General features: G+C 33.5%; 3 protein-coding genes across 4 annotated transcripts; all 3 read left to right on the top strand.

The window, feature by feature from the left end:
• Positions 1–1,788: 1,788 nt before the first annotated feature.
• Positions 1,789–7,468, top strand: LOC108340298 (coatomer subunit alpha-2). Of its 2 annotated transcripts, none has more exons than XM_017577579.2 (4): positions 1,789–2,047; positions 2,337–2,569; positions 3,379–3,873; positions 4,157–7,468. In XM_017577579.2, the coding sequence occupies exons 2-4, from the start codon at positions 2,362–2,364 to the stop codon at positions 7,117–7,119; spliced, it is 3,666 nt and encodes a 1,221-aa protein (XP_017433068.1). In that variant the 5' UTR covers positions 1,789–2,047; positions 2,337–2,361; the 3' UTR covers positions 7,120–7,468. The 2 variants fall into 2 exon arrangements, with proteins under 2 accessions (XP_017433068.1, XP_052734424.1); XM_052878464.1 differs by having other exon boundaries at positions 1,789–2,102.
• A 6,236-nt stretch (positions 7,469–13,704) lies between these two features.
• LOC108339710 (uncharacterized) lies at positions 13,705–14,549 on the top strand. The gene has a single exon (XM_017576905.2). The coding sequence runs from the start codon at positions 13,806–13,808 to the stop codon at positions 14,331–14,333; it is 528 nt and encodes a 175-aa protein (XP_017432394.1). The 5' UTR covers positions 13,705–13,805; the 3' UTR covers positions 14,334–14,549.
• Positions 14,550–15,758: 1,209 nt separating this feature from the next.
• On the top strand, positions 15,759–21,215 carry LOC108338907 (DNA replication licensing factor MCM4). The gene is made up of 18 exons (XM_017575975.2): positions 15,759–15,925; positions 16,017–16,682; positions 16,770–16,898; positions 16,997–17,078; positions 17,831–17,963; positions 18,057–18,128; positions 18,210–18,332; positions 18,411–18,524; positions 18,601–18,813; positions 18,892–18,990; positions 19,171–19,331; positions 19,583–19,679; positions 19,763–19,924; positions 20,248–20,328; positions 20,408–20,486; positions 20,581–20,717; positions 20,808–20,864; positions 20,971–21,215. Exons 1-18 carry the CDS (start codon positions 15,892–15,894, stop codon positions 21,043–21,045), a joined length of 2,514 nt encoding a protein of 837 aa, XP_017431464.1. The 5' UTR covers positions 15,759–15,891; the 3' UTR covers positions 21,046–21,215.
• Positions 21,216–22,897: the final 1,682 nt, after the last annotated feature.

The following is a 22,897-nucleotide window of genomic DNA, read 5'->3' as shown; positions in this document are numbered from 1 at the left end:
CAAATAATTGTAGGTTATGTATATAGGGCTTAAAGATTGTTATAGCTTTCTAGCACCATTTAAAATTTATTATATCAAATCTCAAATAATCCAACAATTAGTATAATAAGTGATTAATCTGAGCGTAGCATCATAGTTTTTTTAAAAATTAGTTAGGGGTATTCATTGAAATAGGGTGTATATCATTTTGATAATTAAAATTGTGATAATTTGACTTTTTAAATGAATAAAAAGGTCTTAAAGTGATAAATGTTTTTAAATATATTTACTTTTCTTATATTTTTTATTAAATGACATTAATGTCCCTTACATTAAAACTTGTGAAAACTAAAACATAAAAAATATAAATATCATTTATTAAAAATATAAGAGATAAAGTCTCATTTATTGGAAAAAAGTAATGTAATTTATATAAAGGAGATATGAGAAGGTAGATGTTTATCTAAAAATTACAAGGAGTAAGTTCGATTTGGTTAAAAACATAAAAGGACTATATACAGAGTTGGTGTTATTTATTTAGTACAAAAGAAAGGTAACTAAATTTTCCTTTTTTTTTTTTTGTGGATTCCAGATTGAAATTGTGAAAGAGCATGTGAATGAGTGTTTTCCTGAGAAGGGTATTCTAAATATTTCTTAAAAATATACGGAATTTATAATTGTTATGAACGCTATTATTAAAGTGTTATAAATCTTGGCATCATCTTATTAATATAATATACAATTTGTGAGTGTTGTATCAGGCTGGATGATTCTATGAGTTGGAAAAGCCACATTGAAGACTATATTTACTAAGAAAATGCATATCCATTTTTGGTGGATATATGGATATATTAATGTATTAATTTTTTATTGAAACTGCACCTGAAATATATCTTGAGATGATTACAATATTTTTACTAATACATTTTCCTAAAACATAATTATATTTATGTTACATTTTTTAATATAAAAGAAGACTAATTAGCAAAAACTTATTTTAATTTATGACTCTTGCTTAAACAGTGAAATATGGTGCATTGCATAGAATTTTGGCAAGTGGCTTCTAGTGAACGAAACACTCATCTCCTTCTACCTTTGTTTTCCTTGGTTGTTTGGTATGATTCCATCATCATACTAACACTACCACACTTCGCTTCAAATTAAAGCTAAAAAATAACTAATAGACCAATAGTTTAGAATTTCCACTCATAATAAATCAATTTCTGAATTGTATATTTACATTATTGACCACTATCAAATTATCACAATATTAATGTTAACATTAATTAACTTAAAACAAAGTATCATTATTAATAAGATTTTGATTAAGTCATTATTAATCTAAAGTTTAATTCAAAAATTATAAATATAAATTAAAATAAGTGATTATATTTATTATCTATTAACAATTATAAATGTTAAATATTGATTTTCATATCGAAATAGTTTTTGATAGATAATTTCAAATTCAATCAAACGAAATAAAAAATGAATCGTGATAAAAACAATTTAAAAAACTTATAACATAGACCTCATAGAACAATTTCTACTTTCAGTCGATGTTTATTCGAGTGAAAAAAATTGTCATTGACCACCATTTACAATTGTCGTAACAAAACAAATGTTGAAATTGACGGATAAGTTTGTATTTGAATTCCTTTATTTGTTTACTTTTAATATAAAACATTTTATATTTTTCTTAATATATAAAAATAAAATAATTATAGAAAAATTAAAAATATATATTAATTCCCGGAAATTAATGGTTGATAAATATGTAATAAATGGCGATGATGGCAGAAATGCAATAACAATGTACCATTTGAAACTTCTGAAGGGTACAGTACACTACTTATAGAAATTTGATTCCGATCTCTCTCTTTCTCTTACTTTCTCTGTGTCTCTCGTTGTTCTTTTTCTTCGTAAATTAACAGACATACCCAAAAACCATAGCCAGATCTCATCTGAAAAGAGAAGTGAATATTCTCGTTCTCTCTCATCTCTCATACATGCTTATCATCACTCTTCTGTCGGTGAACTTGATCTCTTTGTTGTAATCAGATCTGAGGTAAATTCGCTCCACTTTTCAATTCCGCGTTGCATTACGAATCCACCGAGTAATGGTAATTCCGAACAATGAGATTTGATTTTCATTCTGATTAGTCGGAATCAGTGAGAATCGGTGGGGGCAATGTTAATTGTTAATTACTATATCTTGTAATGAAATTAGTGTCCGAGGTTGGTTCCATTTGAGGCGAGAGAAACGTTTTTCGTGTGTCGGAATGGGGATTGGGGTTTCGGGTTCTTATTGAGGCATTGGAAACTGGAGTTTTTATCAATTTGATTGGATCGTGCAGAAACGGTGTTTGTGATCGAGGGAAGATGCTTACCAAGTTCGAGACCAAAAGTAATAGAGTGAAGGGACTCAGTTTCCACAGCAAGAGACCCTGGATCCTCGCGAGTCTTCACAGTGGCGTGATCCAGCTATGGGATTACCGAATGGGCACCCTTATTGATAGATTCGACGAGCATGATGGTCCGGTCAGAGGTGTTCATTTCCATAATTCTCAGCCCCTATTTGTCTCTGGAGGTACCTTTTTCACAACCCGTCTTATGTTTTTGAATCTGTAATTTACTATCTTCAATTATCCTTACACTGATTATACTCTGATCCGTTAGTTATATATCCTTTATTGTTGTTGGTCTGCTATATCTGAATGGGGGCACTTAATTAAAACCTCCATATGTTTCTCTATCTTTAATTTACTATCTCCAATTTCCTACATACTGCTTATCTCTGATCTGTAAGTTGTGTATCCTTTATCGTTGTTGGTCTGCGCATATTTGAAATATTAGTGGCAAAATATTAGTTGTTACGGAGACATGTAAACTCCACTATAATCCGGTAAATCTTGCCGGTTTATATAGATTTGTTTGTGTAAGAAGCATCTCTCTGTCTAGATCTGCCATGCTGAACGAATAAAAGTAAAATTATGACTGATGACTCGTATTTGGGTGTCTTGGAGAGGAATTTACTGCATTATATATAATGCTTCTTTTATTAGTTCATATCTCTTTGCTCGCCCTTGGTTGATGAAACAGGATTATAGCATGAACAGTAAGAATGGTGGATTTGCATATATGTTTTAGTGTAGTTGAAATGCTCTGGATCTGCAAATTAATAACTAGTATAAATCTGGCTTTTGAAAACAAAACAGTGGTGCATGGTATCTTGTTCTAATGGTTGGGTTCAGTGTGATCTTCTGAATGTTTCATTTGTCACTTGGAGTGGAGAAGATTTTGATGTGTCATGTACTCTGATAAAATAAATTATTGTTCTAGTAGAATGGGGAGGGGTTTGTACTTTATACAATTTGACTATTTTTTTTCTTGGGACAGGGGATGATTACAAGATTAAGGTTTGGAACTATAAGATGCATAGGTGTTTGTTCACTCTTTTGGGACACCTTGATTATATCCGCACTGTGCAATTTCATCATGAAAACCCATGGATTGTGAGTGCCAGTGATGATCAAACAATTCGCATTTGGAACTGGCAGTCACGGACCTGTATATCTGTTTTAACCGGGCACAATCATTATGTTATGTGTGCTACATTCCATCCAAAAGAGGATATTGTTGTGTCGGCCTCCCTTGATCAGACTGTTCGTGTTTGGGATATTGGTTCTCTCAAAAGGAAGGCTGGGCCTCCTGCAGATGACATTCTACGATTGAGTCAGATGAACACAGATCTTTTTGGAGGTGTTGATGCAGTTGTTAAGTATGTATTGGAAGGTCATGATCGGGGTGTCAACTGGGCTGCTTTTCATCCTACACTGCCTCTCATTGTCTCCGGAGCTGATGACCGACAAGTGAAACTTTGGAGGATGAATGGTAAATTTTAAACAAAGATAATTACTTTATATTCTCCTAAATAGTAACTACCTAGAAATGTCAAATTCTTTCTATTCCAAATTTTGTATTAATGCTATTCTGATTGTTATGAATATTAACAAAACAGTGTTTGGGCGAACTTTTTCTTCCATTGTTGGTAGCAATACCTTTCATACAGGACAGTACTTTCATGCATTAACTTTTTAGTGCTTAGTTATCCTAACCAAGTATAGTATTTTTATTGACCTTCTCAATGTTCCTAATATTTTTCACCTGTTTTCAGACACTAAGGCATGGGAAGTGGATACTTTGAGAGGGCACATGAATAATGTTTCATGTGTTATGTTCCATGCCAAACAGGACATCATTGTGTCAAATTCCGAGGATAAGAGTATTCGAGTATGGGATGCCACAAAGCGGACTGGAATACAAACTTTCCGCAGAGAGCATGATCGGTTTTGGATTCTTGCAACACATCCTGAAATGAATTTGTTGGCAGCTGGTCATGACAGCGGAATGATAGTCTTTAAGCTGGAGAGAGAAAGACCTGCTTTTGCAGTCAGCGGCGATTCACTATTCTATACGAAAGACAGATTCTTGCGTTTCTATGAATTTTCTACACAGAGAGAGACACAAGTACTTACAATCAGACGACCTGGCTCCTCAACTCTTAATCAATGTCCAAAGACTCTTTCCTATAGTCCTTCTGAAAATGCAATTCTTCTCTGTTCAGACGTGGATGGAGGATCTTATGAGTTATATTGCATATCCAAAGATAGCACAAAGGACAGTTTTGGTAGGGGGGATATGCAAGATCCAAAGAAAGGTGTTGGAGGATCTGCAGTCTTTGTGGCTAGGAATAGATTTGCCGTCCTTGACAAAGGAAGCAACCAAGTCTCTGTAAAAAATCTGAAAAATGAGCTTGTGAAAAAGAGCGCCCTTCCAACTGCTGCAGATGCTATATTCTATGCTGGAACAGGCAACTTGCTATGTAGGTCAGAGGATAGGGTTTTTATATTTGATCTACAGCAGAGGATTGTTCTGGGTGATCTGCAGACCCCTTTTATAAAGTATGTAGTCTGGTCTAATGACATGGAAAATGTTGCTCTGCTCAGTAAACATGCAATTGTCATTGCTAGCAAGAAGCTTGTGCATCAATGCACCCTTCATGAGACAATCCGAGTAAAAAGTGGAGCCTGGGATGACAACGGCATTTTTATTTATACTACATTAAATCATATCAAATATTGCCTCCCCAATGGAGATAGTGGGATAATAAAGACACTGGATGTCCCCATCTATATCACAAAGGTTATGGGAAACACCATCTTTTGCTTGGGTCGGGATGGGAAAAACAAGGCTATAACTGTTGATGCAACAGAATACATCTTTAAGCTTTCCTTGTTGAAGAAAAAATATGACCAGGTAATGAACATGATAAGGAATTCACAGCTTTGTGGGCAGGCTGTGATTGCTTATCTACAACAGAAAGGGTTTCCTGAAGTTGCCCTCCATTTTGTTAAAGATGAGAGAATCAGATTCAATTTGGCTTTGGAGAGTGGCAACATTCAAATTGCTGTTGCATCAGCAACTGCAATTGATGAAAAAGATCACTGGTATCGATTAGGGGTAGAAGCTCTTCGACAAGGTAACTCTGGTATAGTAGAGTATGCATACCAGAGGACCAAAAATTTTGAGAGACTATCATTCCTTTATCTCATTACTGGTAACGTGGACAAACTTTCAAAAATGTTGAAAATTGCTGAAGTGAAGAATGATGTCATGGGCCAGTTTCACAATGCCCTATATATGGGTGACATAAGAGAGCGTGTCAAGATCTTGGAGAATGTTGGACATTTGCCTCTTGCTTACGTCACTGCATCAGTGCATGGACTACATGATGTTGCTGAAAGGCTTGCAGCTGAACTTGGCGATAATGTTCCATCTGTTCCCAAGGGAAAAGTACAATCTCTCTTGATACCACCGTCACCTGTGTCGTGTGGTGGTGATTGGCCTCTTCTCAGGGTCATGCGAGGAATATTTGATGGTGGGTTTAACAATACAGATCGAGATGCAGACGATGAAGAGTACGAGGCTGCTGATGGCGATTGGGGCGAGGAACTTGACATGGTTGATGTTGATGCATTACAAAATGGAGATGTTTCTGCAATTTTGGATGAAGTAGAAATGGCTGAAGAGGATGACGAAGAAGGGGGATGGGACCTGGAAGATTTAGAGCTCCCACCTGAAGCTGAAACACCAAAAGTTTCTGTCAGTTCACGATCTTCAGTGTTTGTGGCCCCAACAGCTGGGATGGCCGTTAGTCAGATATGGATTCAGAGATCTTCTCTTGCAGCTGATCATGTAGCTGCTGGCAATTTTGATACTGCGATGAGGTTACTGAACAGGCAACTCGGGATAAGGAACTTTGTCCCCTTGAAATCTATGTTCCTAGATCTGCATACAGGCAGTCATTCCTATCTGCGTGCCTTTTCATCCGCACCGGTTGTAGCAATTGCTGTTGAAAGAGGTTGGACTGAGTCATCTAGTCCAAATGTGAGAGGCCCACCGGCACTTCCTTTCAAATTGTCTCAATTAGATGAAAAACTCAAAGCTGGTTACAAGTCAACAACTGCTGGAAAATTTTCTGATGCTCTTCGCACCTTTATCAATATTCTTCATACCATTCCTTTAATTGTTGTTGAGTCAAGGAGGGAGGTTGATGATGTGAAAGAATTGATTGTCATAGTGAAAGAGTATGTTTTGGGGTTGCGGATGGAACTAAAAAGAAGGGAAATTAAGGACAGTCCAGCACGCCAGCAAGAGCTTGCCGCTTATTTCACCCACTGCAATCTTCAAGTGCCTCACTTGAGGCTAGCTTTGCTGAATGCCATGACTGTCTGCTACAAGGCAAAGAACCTTTCCACGGCAGCTAACTTTGCCAGGAGATTACTTGAGACCAATCCTACTGTTGAAAACCAAGCTAAGACAGCAAGGCAAGTGCTGGCAGCTGCAGAAAGAAATATGACTGATGCCTTACAATTGAACTATGATTTTCGGAACCCATTTGTAATTTGTGGGGCAACCTATGTGCCCATTTATCGTGGACAAAAGGATGTCTCTTGCCCCTATTGTACTTCCCGTTTTGTGCCAACCCAAGAGGGACAGCTATGTGCTGTTTGTGAGCTTTCGGTGGTTGGGGCGGATGCTTCTGGATTGCTCTGCTCTCCTTCCCAGATTCGTTGATTGCACTGGATCAGGAGCGATTAATGAATTTTTGTTTCAGGTCAATTTTCAACAGCAGATAAGAGTCCTATTCATCAATTAATATATTTTTCTGTAGAAACTAGAAGTAGTCAAAAGTTACTGTTTGAGTGAATTTCTGTCTTTCCTTTTTTCCATGGTTTCCCTTTATGATTTTTCCCCCTCATCTAAGTATAAGAAGAAAGGGGACAGTCTATTATTAATCTTTCGTGCATGTGAAGTTTTCTTGTATTATGTTGAATTAATTTTGTTAGTTTGAGTTGGAAAAAAGTAACATTTTGAGGCTTTAATAAACGAACTTATACAGTAATTCATGATTACTTTTTAAAATAACGACTTGTTTTGCAGTATAGACCATTTTTCCATTTTTCTGCACTTTTTAACTGCCCAATTGTCCCCAATATATGGGTACTCCTCCTCGTCCTGTTTAGGTTGGTGCTTGGAGCAATAACGAGACCTGAATCACGTTCTCAAATATGATATCCTACTACATTATAGCTTTTGTGTCAAAACGTTTGTTGTGAATATGATAAATCCTATTAAACGTTTACCTGTCCTGAAGACTCGAATTTGTCTCAATTAAATGTTAATCCTATTTCTTTTAATAATAATAATTGTTTTGGTTCAAAAATTATATGATCGATGTATCAATTGTATAATTCAAATTAATTAGTTGAATAAACAAAAAATTATATTAACATATGTAAATTTAACTTTAATATAAAAACTATTGTTTCGAAACTTTTTTAATTGGAAAATAGCATAAAAGATACAAATAAGTCTGCATCTGAGTTTTATTGGACGATGGCCTTTTTTTCTCTTCTCTTAATTTGTTTCGATTTCACTTTCTTTCATCTCTTTCACATTTTTAATTCATTCTTTTTCAACGAGATTTTTGAAGAATTGTGAGATTTTTACATATTTGATCTTTGCGTGTCTATTGTTTCGACCAAAATATCGTGTTAACATAAGCAAATGGTTTTAACTTCAAAATTATATTCAAGTGTTTTTTAGACAATAGATTAATTATAACCAAAACATAATAATTTAGTCAGTCGAAATAGAAGAGAACAAATATTGATTCTTAAATTATATTCCGTTTTAATCAATCATTGACTTCTTTCTGTTTTAAATTAATTTTCCAAGCAAAATTAGATTGAAAAAATGTTTGACCTAACAAATTATTAATGAATATTTCCTCAAAGAAAAATAATATAATAGTTTGAAAGCTGAGCCGTACAACAAAAGACACTGTTAACTTCGTTTTCTTGTTGTGTAAAAGAAAAGAAAAAAATAAGTTATTGAATTAAAAAATCTTAATGTCCTGTAATATAAAACGGAACGAAATATATTGATTTAATATATACAACAATTTTTTTTACCATGCATTGCATATATCATGTTTATTTAAGAAAGTAAATTTTTTAAGAATTCTTTCTATTTTTAAAACTTTTTAATCTACAAAAGTAAAACATTTAAAAAAGATTGCTAGGTAAATAAAATAATGAAATAAATAAGAAAAAAAAAACTAAAATTTATTTTTTGTTAATAGCTTGAAAATTTTTATACAGGCTACGAATGTCTTTCACATAGACAATCATGTTCGAAATTAGTAAAATCACTATGACCAACACAACTCTCTTGTTTAAAATATTTAACAGATATGTTTATACAAAATTGAAGTTTGAGACTTTTTCTTGAATTGAGTTTATTCCACCTCATTCCATTATTGCATCCGTTATGGTTATTAACTTAATTCTAACTACTTGATAAGAGCATTATTTGACGTGATTATTAACATTTAAAGATTAACTGAGTTCGAATAACTATTTACAAAATGTTTTTTTATAAAATATAGATGTGTTTTCTGTAATGAACAATAACACAACACTATCTTTGCTTTCCCAAAAATTTAGAATGGTTGTTCACTTTCTCATAATATATTTTGCTAAGTTTTTTCTTTTTCATTTTTTCTTCTTCTTTATTGTTATTATTATTATTATTATTATTGGAGAGCTTTTAATAAATTTTATTAAGCTATTAGGTATTTAAGAATTTTATATTTTTCAATTATGTAATACCGTTTAATTTTCGAATAACTAAATTCAGTTGTTGTTATCTTATTTCTCGTCTTTCTTACTTGTTTATAAAGTAAAAGAAATATGAGATTATGATATAAAAATTATATTGTAATAAATATAAAATAATAAATAAATTTGATTCTTTTAATTTGTGTTGTCAATAACAATTTTATGAATGGTGTTGATGTAGACAATTTTATTATAACTATAGATGATGATATAGAAATCATTATCGAGACAAATAACATAACCAATTATAAATGACAATATAGAAGTCATTAATAAATACGACGACAAAACGATAAAATATACATTAATCATTATAAGTGAAGATGTGAAAATATTTGAAGACCATGACAATATAGAAAATAATAAAATCACTGATTATTTTACATTATTTATAATATTATTTTATATTAATCATATAATTTTACATTTTTTATTTCATAATGAAGACAAATAAAAAAAATAACAACCATAATCTAATTAAAGAACCAAATATAACAATTTTCAATACTCAACAAATAAATAATAATAATGAAAATTTCACTACAAAAATATATAACTTTTTTATAAATTTAAAACTTAACTAAGTCTTACTATTTAAAAATGTCAGTTTCTCATTTGGAATCACGAGTATATTTACCTACTACATTAAGAATCAAGAAATAAGTGAAACAATTTCTTTCCTCTATTTTCCTTATTATGAAGCTAAATTAGAAAGATCGGTTTTAATAAAATTATTATTTGCAATAAAAGTCAAATTACTGACACTTATAATTATTATTTACAGTATAAAATTAAACCAGAAAACTCTTGTACAAAACAGATTAATATCACGTATCTCACCCAGACTCAAATAATAATAATAATAATAATAATATTATTATTATTATTATTATTATAATTATTATAATTACAATTTACAATTATAATTATAATTATAATTATGATAAGACATCCACGTTCCTTAATCAAGAAACGTTGATTTTTATTTTTAAAGGTGCATTTAATTTTTTAATTTTTTAACAATTTATTTTATACGTTATTCCACACCAAATTTATACATGACTATAAGAAGCATGGGTGAGTGGCGAGCACAACACGTAACTCCATTTTTGCACCACCCAACCACCATTTTAAACCATACTCTCATCTTCTTCCTTCAACTCTCTCTTTAAAAACCTAATTCAACAACCACTTCCCTAAAAACCATCACAAAAACAATGACTTCAATCACAAACAAAAGACCATCATAGCAATGTAAGGTAATTCGAAATATTTAAGATCGTTATTTATAATTTGAAATTAGATAATATTATTTAATTATTATTACTATTTTTCTCACTTTTAACAAAAACATATTATTGCTTTTTTATTATTAAAAATTAATCATATTTTTATTTGTTAGATATGTATTTTATTTCTCTCTTAAAGTGTGTATTAATGAGAAAATTATACTTGCATGTGAGGGCATGTAAAAATATAAAGGAGCCAGTGGGTCTTATGTGAGACAGTCAGGCCCGTCAAACCAAGGACAACTTAGCCTTATGAAAGACTTCTCAGAAGTCTAATTCAGTTGCTTAAGCTCTCTCTCTCTAAAACTCTTTTTGCCCTAAATTCTCTATGCATTCTCTCTAAAAATTTTCATTCACTGAACCATTCAATCTTGGATTTGAAGGTGCTCAGGCGTCCACCACACCGAAGGCTTCCTTTTGACCCGATCGTATTTTCGTTTGGACCGGTAAGTGATTTTTCCCATTCCTTCGTTGTTTCTGGAGCCTAGGGCATGCAACGTTACTGGTTGCATGTTGCTAGTAGGGTTTCGTCTTCATATTTTCTGTCAAATCAAGCTCTAAGAGTCGTTGTTGTCACCACTTTGGTGGTTTGTAGGGTCAGGTTGAGTTCTCGTGCTGTGAAGGGTACTGTTAGGGCAATTTCAATTAGTTGTGCTTGGAAAAACCCAGGTAAAGGGAGCTAGTTATATTTTTTTAGGAGCTGTATGATGTGCATGTTTGATAAATTGTGAATTGTCTTACTGATATACTATATTTTGGTGGTGAGCATGTTGAGTTGCATTTGTTGAAAATGTGAAATTTGTGTAACCATGGTGTGCTGATTATTATTTGACTTGGATGAGTTTGTTGGTTGTACTTGATTTTGTTAGAGAGGTTTGGAGTAAGAATTCAGTAATATCGTTAATATGGATAGTAAGTAGGTACACATGTACTGTTTTAGGTTACTGTGAGGGGAAGTGAGGTATTGAAATTGGGCATAGGTGGTCTTGAGTGCAATTGGGCTGTTTGACTAGCTTGGATGAGTCAATTAGAACTAGTTAGGGTCATAAAACTGAGTAAAGTCATGTTCAAAATGGTAGAATTGAAATTGGGTTCTTGGTTTAATGAAATCAGAGTTTTAAGCTAACAGTTGGATATTAATCACTTTAGAATCATGTTAACAATGTTTATAATCAAATAGACAAGTTTAATTAGGCTTATACTACGATCTAGGATCATTAGAAGTTAAGGAAGAGGTCTAGAACGAGTTATAGGGTGTTGAGTACTTGAAATTTTCAGACTTTCGTTCTGCAGATTATGCAGAGTCGCATAGCGCACCCAGTGCGCTATGCGAATTTTAGCTTAAAGGCTCCCTCGTCAGGAAAAATCGCTTAACGCACCAAGGGTGGTGCGCTGTGCGAAATTTTGCTGTCTTGCCGTGCACCCTGATGCGCTTAATCTCTAGTTCTCATTTTCACTGCCAACAGACCAATTAAGCCCTTAACCTCTAGTTCTCATTTTCACTATCCCACTTCCTCCAAAATGACTTAAAACATGCATAATTCACTTAACCTTCTATCTAGTTATCCTTATGACAGATTACCCTCGTCCATTATGATCAAAACGGCTTTGCACCAGATCCAGTTCAGTTCAAAATCATCATTTTCACAAGTTCAAAATCAAGCAATCAAATTACATAAAAGACAATATTACTCAAATACCTAAATTCAGTTCAATCACTATTATATCACAAACTTCATCACACATACATGCCAAACTACCAATCAAAAACAGAAATGTAGTTTTCCTTACCTTGAATAATTCTGGACAGCTCTACCAAAACCCTGACAGCTTGTTTGCAACGTAAGGAATTTTTAGGAACACCTACAAATCACCAATTGACAATAGAAAACAACTCTTAAAACCTAAATTGAGTTAGAAATTGAAGAAGAAAGCACCCAAACACATGCAAACAACAATTGTTGCATGATCAAGGTTAGAAACGTACGGAGAAAGGGAAAAAAGACTTACTGACTCAAATCAAGAAATTGATCGGTCTAGATTGTTGTCCTTGACGCTAGGATCGTCTAGTCACCTCCTGATCGTCAAGCCGACAACTCAAATGAGAGAAGATCTAGAGTGAAGATAGAGAAACGGTAGGAAATAATGTTTTAGAGAGATGAAGTGTTCTTAAAATAATGAGACGCGTTTATAAAATTCTATTTATATTATAAGATTATTTTAAAGTAAAATAACCGGTCTCATTATTTTAAAACACTTATCTACTATAATACTTTATTTTATACCAATTAATATTTTGTTACTATGTTAATATAATAAAAAACATTTTATAAAAATGTATGCATGTACATATTATATAAAACGTGCTTGCCAAGTGTTCTTGTATCACCGACAAAATCCCTTGCCGCCACTTTTTCCAACGAAAATGTTATTTTGTTAATCTAAATCTTAATTAAATATTAAAATTATAAAATATAAGATATAAGACTTAAATTTAATTCAATGCGAACAATATAAAGATATTAGGACCAAACTTTCACTCTATAACCAGAGTATTTAATCTGTAAATAATCTATTGAAACCTATCATATATATACAGTGTAATTAAATTTATCATAAAATATCAATACTTTAAATAATGATCTTAAAAGTTATATTTATAGAATAAAGTTACTTATATCAGTAATATACAATTGTTGAATTCAGTAAAACCGACACCTTTCAGTAAACTCGCCTAATAAAAGGAATATTAATGAAGTACTGTTTTATTTATAAAATTTGATTTTGGAAAGCTTCTTATTTTTTATGAAAAAATCATTTTTTTATATTAACTATAACTTAATCTCATTTAATATTTCACTTCATTTAGTTATATTCATAATGACCATTTTTTTTATATCAAATCGTATTATTATAATTTAAATTTTGTATTTAGAAATTCCAAGAGTATTTCAACTAGTTGAATTAATAATTCGTCGTACCACAAAATATCAGTACTTTATTTATTTTTGAGAAAAAAAAAAGAGTGGGTAAGAAGACGTAACTAGCAAGCACCTACACGTACGGAATTCCACGTGTCGAATTGGTATTGGCTTAAGCACGTAATAAAAGCTGTTGTAACGTTGTCCCTTAACGACACGTATCCGTGCATTGCAAGCAACGTATTTTATAAATACTTTATTTATTATTATATTTACTCACACCACACACCAACGCAACTAAGAAGAGAGAAAAAAACAGAAGGAGAAGAAAGAGCAAGAAGAAGAAGAAAGAATCAATTAGGGTAACCATGGAAAACCAATCCTCAGAGATGCACTTTCTTCTCCTCGAAGAGGTTCAGTTTTTGAAGGTCAACGACGATTCTCTCTTGCAGTGGGAGCTCGTCGATGTCGTCGACGCAGAAGAGGAATTCGACGAGTTCGATTCTTCCGATTCCTGTCCCAACCGTGCTCCAATTGAAGAAATTCGCCTTCTTCTTCGTGAGAGTTTACACGATCACGATGTTGATGGCGAGTCGCAAGTAGAAGAATCGGGTTTAGATGTTCGGCACTACGATCATCACCAACGTTATTTTCCCCATCGTGATGTTGATGATGAGGAGGATGAGGATGACGACGACGATGATGGCTATGGTTTGGATGATGAGCTTGTTCCGTGGACGGTGAGCAACAAGTTCGGGAGACAGAGGATGAGGAAATTGGGGAAAAGGGCATTTTCGAAAATGCACAGCTCCAAAAAATCTCCTTATCTGTTTGTGAGGCCTGGGTGTGTCCGTGGCAAGCACGGTTTGGGCCTTAAGCACGTTACTGACTCCTAATTAGGGTTATGGATTATTGATTTGGGGGACTCTCCTGAATATGTTAGGCTGCTTAATTTAACTTTTAGAATCCTTGATTATCATTTGTATTTTAATATCAGGTGGATATATCTCTAGGACATGTAATGATTGATGTCTCTCTCTTTTGTGCATACCTCGCACTGGTTCTCAATGTATTTACCAATGGAAAATGCAAAAAATTCTTATGCTTTTGCATATGTTTTGTTGATTTTATGTTTGGAGTTGGAGTTTTGTTTTGATTTTGAATTGGTTGATTTTGTGCTGAAAAGTCTGTTTCTATAGAGGAAGGGCAAAATTTGAAAGGGAACATTAGTCAATTCAATTCTTTCGTAATTTTTGTTGAATCAGACGAGTCAGAAATGGTTTTCATTCAAACCTGTTTGATTCGTTCAAGCTTTTGGAAGTTGAGATTGAGCCATTCGTGGAAGTTTCTTCTCATTCTTTCAATGCAATCTGTGACTGGTACGTCTCTGTTATCAAGCGACACTTAACTTTTTCGTCGAGAGAAAAATATATGAAATTCTTGTTTTCAATTTTGTTTCTTTTTTCTTTTAACGGAATACTTTTATTTTTTATTTTAGTGTAGCAACTTATTTTATAATCGAAGGATTGATTAAGATGTACCGACACTTAAAGAACATTAAAATATTTAAATTTTAAAAGTTAATATGTAAATACTGTTTCCAGATGCGATAAATTAAAATAAAGGATTTGTGTTTTAAACATAATTTTAAATTTAAATAAGAAATTGGTTTTAAACATAATTTTATTTCATATTTTTAATTCATGTTTATAAAATCATTTTTGAGAGAAATTTATGTTTCCAACTTAATATTTAAATAAATCCATGTTTTTTAAATATAGCATTTATAATTTTGTTTTTGTTTTTAATTCATGCTGACAGAACTAATTTTTATTTTAACTTTTTAAGACAAATTTGTGTTTCTCGTGAAAAATAATAGAGTAATTGAAAACAACACTGTTTGTTAACATTGGAACTCATAAATATAAGTGAAAATTAAAAAAAAAAAGAAGAAGGAAAAACGAGATTCACGTATAGACATTGATTGTGTATTCTCCTCCAACTATGACGACCCTTTAGGAAGTGAAGAGACCCAAGACCAAAGAAGAAAATATAAAAAAGAACCTCTATTAAAATACAATAATATTTTTAATTTGTAAAACATAAACCCTAAAGAAGAACACACAATAAACAAAAGTCATTAAAATAAAATTTCAGAACCAATTAAAATAACAATTTATATATATATATATATATTTATATAAAAATTACTCCCTAAAACTTCAACCATTCAAATAAACATTACCTTAAGCTGGGATGTAATTGTAAGGGGTGCAGAAAGCAATAGCCAACACGAAACCCCCAGGCCCGGATTCAAGCCCACAGGTTTTGGCGGGAATCTACAAATCATTCCCCGCCATATCTTCCCGTTATTGACCCCTACTCACCAGTTACCGCCCTTTCTGTATCACTCACTCTTGCTTCTGTATCTGATTTTCTCCGACAACCAAATCTATGGCTTCCGATTCTTCTCCGAATTTCAACAACGGTTCGTGCCGCTCCTCTCTCTGTCTCTTCTTTCGGTTTTCATTTTCCGAATTTTCTGATTTGTTATTTTATTCAAACCTCCTTTCTGATAGGTCCTTCTTCCCCCGACGACTCCCTTTCCAGCCCCATCGGCAACACCTTCTCTTCTCCGGGAAGTAGGCGCCGCCGCCGCCGCTCCTCCACTCCCTCCGCATTCGCCACTCCGTCGGAGCGTCGATCTCGATTCGCCTCCTCCGAAGCCACCCCAACCGCGCCGCGCTCCCGCCATGGCGTCGGCGGAGGTGGGCGCGTTCCCGTCACACCTACATCCACAACAGATGACGCGGCGGCCTCGTCTGACGGCGGCGATGGCTACGACATGGACGACGCCAGGCCCACCTTTGTGTGGGGCACTAACATAAGCGTGGAAGACGTGAACGATGCGATTCACAGGTTTTTGAGGGACTTTAGGGAAGTGTCTTCGTCGCAGGGTGAGGATGACGGGTTGAACTTGCACACCGAAGGGAAGTATGAGAAATTGATCAGACAGGTTATTGAAGTTGAAGGAGATTCTCTTGACGTTAATGCGCGTGACGTGTTTGATCATGACCCTGATTTGTACACCAAGATGGTTAGATACCCACTTGAGGTGCTTGCTATCTTTGACTTGGTTTTGATGAATATGGTTAGCCGATTGAAGCCGATGTTTGAGAAGCACATTCAAACTCGGATTTTCAATCTCAAACACTCAACCTCAATGAGAAATTTGAACCCTTCTGGTGAACTTTCATTTCATAATTCGAAATTATCTATCTTATTGTTGGCAGCTGGGTTGATATAACTATACCGTGACATTTTTTTTGTAGATATTGAGAGGATGGTGTCATTGAAAGGAATGATTATAAGGTGTAGTTCAATTATACCTGAAATTAGGGAAGCCATATTTAGGTGTCTTGTGTGTGGATTTTGCTGTGACCCAATTCCTGTGGAGAGAGGTAATTTTAATGGGATGTTTATGCTTATTCCTCTAGTGATTAACCACTTACTGTCACTTTACCTTAGTAATGTTTTGCTGACTATTGCGATTTTGTAGGACGAATAACGGAGCCCACTAGATGTCTGAGGGAAGAATGTCAATCCAGGAACTCCATGACACTTGTTCACAACCGATGCAGGTAATGCAAATCTTTCCTTATGTATTAGGAGAAGCTTGTAACCTAACAATTTGAAATGGAGAATCTTTCCTTTATAAAGAAAAGCTCGTTGAAATGTTTTATGGTTTTTGTGGAGCAAAATTCTGAACGAAGACATCTTTTATTTCTTTTCTACCTCGTTGATTCGGTTCCTTTATTTGCTTTTTGTACAATCTGGGATAACTAATGCTTTTCTGGCAAAGTAAAAGATACCTGAACAACTTGCTGCAAAACTTAAGCTTCGGAATCGGTTGTTATTCACCTATAAATTTACCTACTTCTAAACACCTTTTAAAACTAGCAGACTAATTAATAATCCGTATTGTGCCTTGGTTAGAATTCTGGTTTTATTTTGTAAAGATGATAAAATATTTCTATGTTAGTAAACATAATCAGCCCATTTTAAATTTAAATGAAATTTAGCTTTCTGTGTAGTCTACTGTCTTTCAAGTCTCGGCCTATAATCGGGTAATTTGTTACATAGGTTAACTGTGTTGAATTAAAGGTTAAGAACCATACTTTCTTTTCAAGAGGTTTGCGGTGCATTAAAAGATAATTTAATTGAAGTGGAATGGGTACTGGGTAGAATTTGGTTTCGGGAATAGAGGGGTACTGTCGCAGTCAGACCCTGTTTTACAAATGTTTATTTTTTATTATAATTATGAGCTTAGATTTCAGTTCTGGTAAGTAACCATAAAACTGCAGTTCACATGTATTTTTTCTTCTACAACCAGGTTTACTGATAAGCAAATTGTGAGGCTCCAGGAGACACCTGACCAGATACCTGAAGGAGGAACACCTCACACAGTTAGCTTGCTGCTACATGATAAGCTGGTGGATACTGGAAAGCCAGGTGATAGAGTTGAGGTGAGACCTTAGTGATGTACTAATGTACTTGTGATATCTATATGTGCATAAGATTGTCTAATCATGCCATCAAATGTTTTGTTTTTTTATCAGGTGACTGGTATCTATAGGGCTATGAGTGTTAGGGTTGGGCCAACTCAGAGGACTGTTAAGTCATTGTTCAAGGTATGCGCTAAATATTCTTAGCACTTTTCACTGATTATGCTGTGTAACTGACGTTTTTATTTTGTCCTCTTGATGTTGTAGACATATATTGATTGTCTTCACATAAAGAAGACCGATAAATCTAGGATGCAGGTAGAGGACGCTATGGATATTGATAGTGGCCCTGGCAGAAATGAAGAGGAAGTTGTCTTTGAAGAAGATAAAGTATGGCTTGTATATATTTACTATGAAATCCAGTGCTTGCTTTATAACTTGCTAATTGTATGCTTGTCTGAGTTGCAGGTGGCTCGATTGAAGGAGATCTCGACACGGCCAGATATATATGAAATACTGACAAAGTCATTGGCACCAAACATCTGGGAGCTAGATGATGTGAAGAAAGGTCTTCTTTGTCAGGTTAGGCATGTTTTAGTTATGCATTCTTTGATTTCTTACCAATTTTCTGAGGGTGCTAATATATAGTTGGCTGCAGCTTTTTGGTGGCAATGCATTGAAATTGGCTTCTGGTGCCAGCTTCCGTGGTGATATAAATATTCTCCTAGTTGGTGATCCTGGGACTAGCAAGTCCCAGCTACTCCAATACATACACAAACTATCTCCACGTGGCATTTACACCAGCGGAAGGGGAAGCTCTGCAGTTGGATTGACAGCATATGTAGCCAAGGACCCTGAAACAGGAGAAACTGTATGGACCATGAATGGGATATTTTACTGCCTTTTATACGTTCAACACTGGAACCTAATTTTTCTGCTTATGGTTCAGGTTCTTGAGAGTGGTGCCCTTGTTTTGAGTGACCGAGGTATCTGTTGTATTGATGAATTTGACAAAATGTCTGAAAATGCAAGGAGCATGTTACATGAGGTTGATTACATTTTTCATCTCCCTATTTTAGCCAATTTCTGCAGTCATATACATATTTTTTCCTTCAAAATTTGTCTTCAAAATTTGTCTTAGTTGAAAATTATGCTGCAAATTTTACTGAGGCCAGGTTTCTCAGCCGTACTGTTTAGTGACTAATGCACTTGTCTCTGTTTTATCCAGGTGATGGAACAACAAACCGTTTCAATAGCAAAGGCAGGTATAATTGCTTCCCTCAATGCTAGGACTTCGGTGTTGGCTTGTGCAAATCCAAGTGGTTCAAGATATAATCCTCGCTTGTCTGTCATTGACAACATACACCTTCCGCCCACACTTCTGTCCAGGTAGGCTTTGCCTATAAGCTGTGATAACTAGATTATTAGATTATGGGTCTGGCAACACATTTATGCTAGCTCCCATCTAGGCTTACTAAATATATTATCTATGTTGTACAGTGGGAGCCTCTAATATTTTTTATTCATTTGTTTATTAAAAGAAATACTAAACATGCTATATTAAATGAATTATTTCTCTTCAACAAACTATGGTGTGAGAAGTAGGGGTTAAAATAAAGTGTCACTTAACTATAATGCAGGTTTGATTTAATCTACTTGATCCTTGACAAGGCTGATGAGCAAACTGACAGGCGCCTTGCTAAACATATTGTGTCCCTACACTTCGACAATCCCGAGGTAAACTTGCAATTATTTTATTCAAGGTTAAGATTCAAATTTAAGCGTTATGACCTACATTGTTCCGTGTCCGTGTTATGCAGAATATGGAGCAGGATGTGTTGGATCTTTCTACATTAACAGATTATGTTAGCTATGCCCGGAAGTACATACACCCTCAACTTTCTGATGAAGCTGCTGAAGAATTGACTAGAGGTTACGTGGAAATAAGGAAAAGAGGAAATTTTCCTGGGAGTAGCAAAAAGGTAATGCTTTTCACTTCAGAAATCATTTCACTCTCTTTAGTATTTGCTTCTTGCACGGAGCTAAGTTTTGTTCGTTAAAATTTTACTCAATGGCTCTAACCAATCAATTAGCCAACAAGAACACCAATTTTGATGTAACTACTAGAGTAAATTTCTCAGCGAAGAATGACGTGCATGATCGGGCACCGATATTGTGTATTTTGGTATTGATATCTGTAATGTGAATGAAGGAATTTGCCATGTTGGAATTGTGAAGGTTTCTGTTTTTATTTTATAATGTATCTCTGACATGTTTGCTCAACCTTACCAATCTATTTAAACAGGTGATAACAGCAACGCCGAGGCAGATTGAGAGTGTGATTCGTCTAAGTGAAGCATTGGCTCGTATTCGCTTTTCGGAATGGGTTAGTAACACTCAATCTTCGCATGATGTACATATATATGGAATAGTACCACAATTATTCAATAACCTGATACGAACAGGTCGAAAAGAATGATGTAACGGAGGCTTTCAGGCTTTTGGAAGTTGCAATGCAGCAGTCTGCAACGGATCACTCTACTGGTAGGTTTCCGGTCAAGCCTAGTTCTTAAATTTCACCTGGAAAAAATAAATTGAAAATGTGTTTAATTTTCATGCCGTATTTTCCCCTTTGCAGGAACCATTGATATGGATCTTATTACTACTGGAGTGTCGGCAAGTGAGAGGATAAGACGAGAAAGTTTGCTGCAAGCAACACGCAACTTAATCATGGAGAAGATGCAGATTGGGGGACCTTCTATGCGGTTATTAGAGGTATGGTTAATTGTTATATATGAAACATGCACTATATAGATTATTTAGTTTCCAATGACTTTAATTAATACAATTAAAATGATCACGTAGTTATTGGAAGAATTGAAGAAACAGGAGACTGGTGTTAGCGAAGTTCATCTCAATGATGTAAGTCTGTAATTTCCCCTTTATAAAAGGAAACTTTTAACCTTATTTTACGAATGTCCCATTTCAAAGGATAAGCTAACTACTTGGCTAATATTTGTTAATGCAGCTAAGAAATGCAATAGCTACCCTGGCTACCGAAGGATTTGTTAGCATGCACGGTGACAGCCTAAAAAGATCTTAACCGGAGGCAGGCTCTAGCCGTGTATGCTGCTATTTCTCCTTTAGTTTTAGATTGTCCAAAAGCCTTATTAACAGTATGTATCTTGTGCTCATGTTTAGTACATATATTTTTTATATTGTTTTATACAGTGCATTTATAGGCCTCTTTAGAGTCATTTTGTTTTCTTTTTACTTTTCCTTTACCCTAGTAAACGATACTAATCAGACATCTCATGTCATAATTAAACGTCGACATCTTTAACAAAATCAATTTGTTAACGTGGATTTTCTTTAGTAGAAGAGTTTAGTTTCAGATATAAAGTAGCAGGAGTTTACTGTGTTGTATTTTTTTTAATTAGGCAATTTTGGCTCCAGTTATAATTGTATGACTTAGTTCATTGTTATATCCCTTTACATTCTGATAATATGGTAATTCAATAGTTATTTTTTTAAGTTGGATAATGCATTTTTGTGACTGTTAGTATGTTTTAATTTATTTAATAATTTAATAAGTGATTTAGTTTTGAGAAACTAGTAATTTTGTTACTAGTAATAAGAGTTGAATATTGATGTCAAATTATAGGTTAAAAGATGAACGATAATTGGACATTAAAAATTGTGAGGTTTAAAGTATATAGACATAAAAGAAACAAGTCAAATGGTAAGAACAGTATTGTCCGTGACACCTACTGAAAAATCTTGTCATGTCCTCAATTATCTACATTATTGTGCCCTTTTCTGTTATCTAAAAATAACATTTCGTTTTAAAAAATACAAATCCCGATGCCTTTAGTAGGGAAATATTTTGTTTACTTCCCAGGTTACTTAGAAAGGCACCATCTATAATCTCCAACCTTGCTTAACCATCTAACTATTTACAAAGATAATTGCCAAAGTGGTATTTAGAATAATAGTCAATTAATAACCATGTAATATTTGAAGTATTTATTCTTCATAATCAATGTTCATATTTACCACTAGAAATTCAACTTTTAGGTAATATGCTATCATAAGTAAAAAAAATATATATTATGATGACTAATGGATACTTATAGAGTAAGAAAAAGTAAAATAACTTTTTACATGTATTACAGTTCAAAATTAATTAGTTATTAAATTTATTGTTCTAATAGTTGTTGGACGGTTATCAAATAAATTAATATTTAGCTTATTATTTGAAATTTATATAATTTTTTAAAATTAAATTAAATTTAAAATCTAATTTTAAAATAAAGCGAGATTCAAAAATTTGTACAACTGTTACTGACAAAAAAAAATTAAATATACCATCAACATTGGTATAAATTATCCAATTTAAAATTATGTACTTAACAAAAAGGAAAAACTTTCTCTTTTTGATTAATAAAAATTGAAGTAGATAGTTTTTACACATTCCTAATTTTAAACGATCGCCAGCGCAGCACCCTTGCCCACAGGAGTTAATGCACGTCACATTTTATTTTAAAAGTTTAAAGAGAGTTTTAGGTATGGAATAAATTATACTATAGAAGATAAGTTTAAAACACTAAAAAATATCTAAATATCTTAAATTGAATCAAATATTATATAATGTGATAAAATTCTAACATGTTTCAAAAAATAAATATGTTATTCAATTTGTTATTTTATTGAAGATTAATAAAGAAATATGTAAAGAAAATATTCTCTGATTTTATATTATATTTGATACAACTATATTAAACGATAAGTAGAATGTTATCAAATTATTCATTATTAAAATCACATGTAAATTTAAGAAAATACTTTTTTATTTTTACTTTACGTTTTTATACGTGATTAAAAAGTTATGACCTTAGTTTTATTTTATTTTGAAATTTTCAGCTATTTATGTGACATACAATTTAAACGATTAA

Source organism: Vigna angularis, chromosome 5 (assembly GCF_016808095.1).
Source record: "Vigna angularis cultivar LongXiaoDou No.4 chromosome 5, ASM1680809v1, whole genome shotgun sequence".
Lineage (NCBI taxonomy): Eukaryota > Viridiplantae > Streptophyta > Magnoliopsida > Fabales > Fabaceae > Vigna > Vigna angularis.
Note: the sequence above shows the minus strand (reverse complement) of the source record. Positions and strands in the feature narration are given on the sequence as shown.

Excerpts from the sequence above, each read along its gene's own strand:
- LOC108340298 (XM_017577579.2), top strand. The coding sequence starts at position 2,362 with ATGCTTACCAAGTTCGAGACCAAAAGTAATAGAGTGAAGGGACTCAGT. Across the intron at positions 2,570-3,378 it reads GCCCCTATTTGTCTCTGGAG|GGGATGATTACAAGATTAAG; the intron begins GTACCTTTTTCA and ends TTCTTGGGACAG. Across the intron at positions 3,874-4,156 it reads GAAACTTTGGAGGATGAATG|ACACTAAGGCATGGGAAGTG; the intron begins GTAAATTTTAAA and ends ACCTGTTTTCAG.
- LOC108339710 (XM_017576905.2), top strand. The coding sequence starts at position 13,806 with ATGGAAAACCAATCCTCAGAGATGCACTTTCTTCTCCTCGAAGAGGTT.
- LOC108338907 (XM_017575975.2), top strand. The coding sequence starts at position 15,892 with ATGGCTTCCGATTCTTCTCCGAATTTCAACAACG. Across the intron at positions 18,814-18,891 it reads ACCCTGAAACAGGAGAAACT|GTTCTTGAGAGTGGTGCCCT; the intron begins GTATGGACCATG and ends CTTATGGTTCAG. Across the intron at positions 19,680-19,762 it reads TACACTTCGACAATCCCGAG|AATATGGAGCAGGATGTGTT; the intron begins GTAAACTTGCAA and ends CGTGTTATGCAG.